The sequence below is a fragment of the Pygoscelis adeliae genome, unplaced genomic scaffold (assembly GCF_000699105.1).
Source record: "Pygoscelis adeliae isolate BGI_AS28 unplaced genomic scaffold, ASM69910v1 Scaffold60, whole genome shotgun sequence".
Taxonomy (NCBI): domain Eukaryota; kingdom Metazoa; phylum Chordata; class Aves; order Sphenisciformes; family Spheniscidae; genus Pygoscelis; species Pygoscelis adeliae.
Genome location: NW_008823954.1, coordinates 1,298,491 through 1,304,287, shown reverse-complemented (window position 1 = coordinate 1,304,287; position 5,797 = coordinate 1,298,491). Strand labels below are relative to the sequence as shown.

The window sequence follows — 5,797 nt, the reverse complement described above, 5'->3', positions numbered from 1 at the left end:
AATGGAGGCCAGTTACTTCACGCAGTGATTGATATTTATTAAATAATGGTATGCAGATGCTACTAGGCATGCCTAGAGCTTCAAACTTGTGCCTCAAGGCAAAATGTTTGCTAATCCATCATCAGTGTAAGATCATCCTGTTTAATGTGTGTGATAAATCTGTGTGGGACATCCGAAAGGAAAGAGAACCCGCAAACCTGAGAGAGAGTTTTGTATGCAACACACATGATGTTTTCAGCAACTCAGTGGTTCTAGAACTGTGCTGACATGGGCACTACTAGGGATATCACTGAAAAGGAAAAGCGGTTGTGTTCTTTCTAGCTTGCTTTGGAGAACAGGGGAAATGTGCAGCATGTATAATTAAAGGATGGGGTTTGGTAAGAGAGGAATGTTACATTTTAATTGTAAGTGTGTTGCGCAAAGAGTAATGTCTTAATGTGGCCTTAATCCATAATTTTAGCTAATTTATGAAGTGTAACAACTCCATCAAAACCCAAGTCTTGTCAGTATTGGAAGAATCAACACCATCTCACTGGCTGGTTTTGGAATATTAATCTAGCCTAGCTGCCATAAGTAAGCTATGGGGAAAACACTAATGACACTGAAAACTCAATTCGATGTCTCAGGAACAAAAAACACATTAGTGTTCAAATAAATATGATTATTCATACAGATTATGTATTGTAGTTTGCTTTTTTTATGTTGACAATTTCTTTTAATTGACAGCTCTTAATATTTGGAAAAGCAGAAAAATGGCATCGGAAGACATCACTAAGCTTGCAGAGTCACTTGCCAAAACCAAAGTGGGTGGCGGACAGTTGAGCTTCAAAGGCCAGAGCCTTAAACTCAATACGGCTGAAGATGGTAAGAGAAAATACCCTTGTATTTGGAAAGTGTCTCCCTGAAATTCTAAAGTCTTGTGGTAAACCTCCTGCCAATCCTGCACGGACAAGTTGTCATAATATTAGCTGTGATGCAAGGGTCATTCAGCTACAGCTCTTTCTGATAGAGACGTTTCCTTCCCTTCTTGTACCCTGCTTTGACCTGGTGCCCTGGCAGTGCTACAGCTGTCGGAATTGGGGTTTGGCTCCCTGGTGTGTAATTCTTGTTTTCTTGGTGTTCTCTCCAAGTGCTTTTGACAGTCTCTGTGTGTTAGAAGTCAGTGCTCCTTTTAGAAACAGGAAGCAAGTGGATGACAGCTCTTGGAACAAGTAGATGCTTCAAAGACCTGCACAGAGGAATGGGCTGCTTTGTTAGTCTGCTGCAATAGTCCAGTTTCTTCCCAAATTCTGACCAATTTGTTAGACTCCTGTTGGTTTTTTTCTGGAATCTCTCTCTTGCTGGTGTATGTGTGTTTCCCGATTAAAAATGTCTTGCAGTGGCTCCTAATGTAGTAAATATCTGGAGAATACGCATATATTCTTAGATCAACATTTCTGCCACACCAAGAAACAGCACGTTCTTTAGAGAGGTTATTTGCTATAGTGCGTAGCTTTTTTTACTGATTCCAAAGGTGATGCCTTTTTTTATATGCCATTTTAGTAGTGCAAAGCCACTGAACTGTGGGGAAAGGCTTTGGAGCTTGGGAATGGTAACAAGTGCCCATTGACAGGAGAGAGCCTGCAGCGTGCTTCTGTGTCTTGCATAGGATAACTCTAGAGTTAAATTGTTCCACCCTGACATGTTTGTTAAACAGGCATCTACTTTTGCCAGTCAGTGGGAGCTTCATCCTGTTGATGTGGCACCAATTCCCACCAACCTTTAGCTTAGTCCTTGCATCTTTGTAGGCACATACACTCTAGCTTCTAAACCATGTGCTGAATGGCAGAGGAATCTTACTTAGCAAGTAAGGAAACTTTTACAAATAGGAGGATGGCTATCAGAGAACAGAACTAGAAATAAATTATGAAAAGGCAGGGAGGGGAATGGAGAATGTTTTCTCTAGTGACCTGATACTTCAGCTCTGTTCCCATTGCTGTTTCAGGATTCTTTCAGATAATGTTGTTCAGCTGTTTTTGCTAAGGATAGAATTGAGCAAGTATTGCTGCATCAGTGTTACTGTGGTACCTAAGATGATAGTTAAAAGGCCAACTAGACTATCTGCTTTTTGCAGCTGAAGGAGTGATCAAGCAAATTGAGGAATTTGATGGCCTGGAAGCATTGCGCCTGGAAGGCAACACAGTGGGTGTGGAGGCAGCAAAGGTCATTGCCAAAGCCTTGGAGAAGAAATCAGAGCTCAAGGTGAGATCCTCAAGTGGGTGGTGGTGAAGGGGAAGAAGTCATGTAGAAATACTGAAGGCCTGTCTATGCTCTTCCTGCAGTAGCCTGCCTTGAGTTAGCCCCAAAGCTTGCTTGGTGGTTCTTCCAGTAGAAAGAACAACCATATGAAAATATGGCAGAACTTGGGGGCTTTGGGATAATGGGAACACTTCTGCTTTCCTAACTGTTCCTGTTCAGAAGGCTTCCAATCATAAAGCTGGGAAACTCTGCAAGGAAGAGCCTCTCTGCAGAGGCAGCATCTGTAAACAAGGAACTGAGGCAACAAAACTTAAGTTCTAATGGAAAAGCTGGGTCATATCTTCTGGAGAACGATCAGATCTTCTGAAGAATGAATCTTCAGAGAATGCCTGAATAGGGAAGAAATAATGGAGGAAATGCAGCAGGAGGTTTTTCCGTATCCAAGCTATGTTTCCCTACTACTGTTCTAGCCTAATGTTAGGAGGATGCTGTGCTGCTAGAGACACTGTCCTTTGCAGGAGAGGAGTACGAAACATTGATTCAGGTTAATCACCCAAGCGTGGCTTTTCAAGCAAGTTCAGATTGGTGAGCTCCATACCTTAGTAAAATCTGCATTCCTAATGTATCCTTCAGTTTCCTGCTGCTTTTTCCCGTGGTAATTTTCTCAGCAGAAAAGAATTCCAGCCTGAATGCAAGCAAGAATTCTTGTATAATGTTATTTACAATGTACATTTCAGTGGCTTTATGTCCTTGCAAATAATTGTAACGTTAGTTCTCGAAACTCTTTAGTACAATCAAATGACAAGTCCAAGGGAAGGCAGACAGTATTAAGCTGTTCCCAGTGATGTCATGCAGCTTGTATGTATAAACCTCTGTACAACTGTGTTGTCCTAAATATTTTTAATGGTTTCTATCTGTATGTTTCTTATTTTAGAGGTGTCATTGGAGTGACATGTTCACAGGGAGGCTAAGGTCTGAGATCCCTCCTGCATTGGTAAGTAAAAACTAGACCTGAGACTTCTGACTAACATAACTTTTTTTCTCACCTGTCATGCTTCTTGTGGGAGTATGTTTTTTAGCACAGAGCTGATCTTTCTCTACGCTGTTAACACTAAGTGTCTCAGAATAGGTGAGTGATTCTTTTTTGCTCCTTCTGTATGAGGTGGAGAAGAGTTGATAAAAGGCCAAATGCAAGTCCGTGCTAGTGAAGAAGCTTGTCACTGGGGAAAACATCCTCACGATCCCATAGATGATAGAATGGGAATTAAGCTTTCTAAGTAAAAGCATATGGCCATCTCTTCCAAGAGCATTACAGAGCTCCCCACCTCCTTGAGTCCTGTGAAGCAAGAACATGATAAACTCAACAGAATGAAAACAATATTTCTTTTAGCAGTGTAGAGGGGGGAACTCACTTTGAAAAATGTGTATTTGACCTAAAGGGATGGGATAACTTCTTGGTAACTGCCTTATAGTTTTCTTTAGCTTAATTTGCACAACTTCTCTGGCTTTAGCTGTAAAGTTTTATTTCCCCATGCAGCTTTGCTGAATGTCTTTGAAGTGGAAATTTTTTGTAGCATCACTGTCATACCTAGCCACTGCAGTGATGCTGTCACTAAAAGTCAATCCACTCCCTCCCTCTCACCCACTGCCATCTGTTTCCTTACAGATCTCTTTGGGGGATGCACTCATCACTGCTGGAGCCCAGCTGGTGGAGCTAGACCTGAGTGACAATGCCTTTGGGCCAGACGGTGTGCGTGGCTTTGAGGCACTGCTGAAGAGCCCTGCATGCTACACCCTACAGGAACTCAAGCTCAATAACTGTGGCATGGGCATTGGTGGTGGCAAGGTAAGGGTTGTCTCCTTTTTGGGAATGAGGTCAGAGCCAGGACTTGGCTTCAGACTGCCCTACACAGAATCACAGAATGGTTGAGGTTGGAAGGGATCTTTGGCGATCGTCTAGTTCAACTCCCCTGCTCAGGGCAACTAGACCAGGTTGCTCAGGGCTGTGTCTGGTCAGGTTTTGAATATCTCAAAGGATAGAGACTTCACAGGCTCTCTGGATAGTCTATCCCAGTGTTTAACAACCCTCACAGTAAAAAAGGGTTTTTTGTGTTTAAACGGGAGCTGGGGTTGTTTAGCCTGGAGAAAAGGAGGCTGAGGGGAGACCTCATTGCTCTCTACAACTACCTAAAAGGAGGTTGTAGCAAGGTGGGTGTCGGTCTCTTCTCCCAAGTAACTGGCGAAAGGACGAGAGGAAATGGCCTCAAGTTGCGCCAGGGGAGGTTTAGATTGGATGTAAGGAAAAATTTCTTTACTGAAAGAGTAGTTAAACATTGGAACAGGCTGCCCAGGGAAGTGGTTGAGTCACCATCCCTGGAAGTATTTAAAAGACGGGTAGATGAGGCGCTTAGGGACATGGTTTAGTGGGTATGGTGTTGTTGGGTTGATGGTTGGACTCGATGATCTTGGAGGTCTCTTCCAACCTAGTAAAAAAGGGGTTTTTGTGTTTAAACGGAATTTTCTCTGCATTGGTTTGTGTGCATTTGTGTCTGGCTCTGCCTTGTTTACGCCACCTTCTCCCCCCATCCTGTTATTCTGGCTGTTCTTACACATGGCTAAGATCTTCCCCAGAGCCTTCTCTTCTCCAGCCTTAACAATCCCAGCTCTCAGCACTCTCCCAGTATGTAAGATTCTCCAATTCCTTAATCATCCTTGGGACCCTTTGCTGGACTCACCCCAGTATGTTCATGTAGGAGCCTGGAACTGGACACCACACTCAGATGCATTTCACAGGGCTGAGTAGAGGAGACTGATCAGTTCCCTTGACCTGCTTGACAATGCTTTTCTCAAGGCAGCCCAGTAGACGTTCTTTGCTGCAAGCACATATTGCTAGCTCATAGTCAACTTCTCACCTACTAGGACCCCCAGGTTCTTTTCTGCCAAGCTATTTTGCCACCCCCAGCTTATGCTGGTACGTGGGGTTATTCCTCCCCATTTGCAGGACTTCGCATTTCCCTTTAAACTTAATGAGATTCTTGTTAGCCCATTTCTCCAGTCTCAAGATCCCTTCCCTCTATGTGTTTTCATGGATAAATTTCTGAAGTATGAAAAGCTCATCTGTTTTTCCAGGATAGGAAAACAGTTCTATCCTAAACATTAGATTCCATGTCAAGAGAGCTAGTAGCCTTGGATTTGAGAGAACAGTATTACCAGGCCTAGCACTGAAGGGATGCCTGTTGGATGAAGCAGAAAACCGGGACTAACTGTCGTTATCACTAAGACCCTATACGTTTGCCTGTTTAAGAATCAAATGTTCTTCATGGGGTCAATGTGTTCTAGTGTTGCAAAACTATCACTTCTTGCCTAAGACTGTAGTGTGCAAGTGTTGTAGTTACAGACAGTTTTATTGTACACCCTACTGTAGAAGCAGGTATGTTTCAGTGGTGATCGAAGTACTTCTTGCAAGCTGGATATACGAAACACACTTGGATTCCTTCAGAATGAGATGCTGAGGTAGTACAAACTGCTTGTTTTATCTTTAGATATTGGCAGCTGCTCT

General features: G+C 43.1%; 1 protein-coding gene across 1 annotated transcript in view; it reads left to right on the top strand.

Moving 5' to 3' along the window:
* The first annotated feature begins 752 nt into the window (after positions 1 to 752).
* RANGAP1 (Ran GTPase activating protein 1) overlaps positions 753 to 5,797 on the top strand; it is a 19,748-nt gene continuing 14,703 nt past the window's right edge. Inside the window, 5 exon segments of the mRNA XM_009321896.1 lie at positions 753 to 864; positions 2,114 to 2,241; positions 3,173 to 3,232; positions 3,905 to 4,084; positions 5,781 to 5,796. Of these exon segments, the coding sequence (XP_009320171.1) occupies positions 753 to 864; positions 2,114 to 2,241; positions 3,173 to 3,232; positions 3,905 to 4,084; positions 5,781 to 5,796 (496 nt within the window).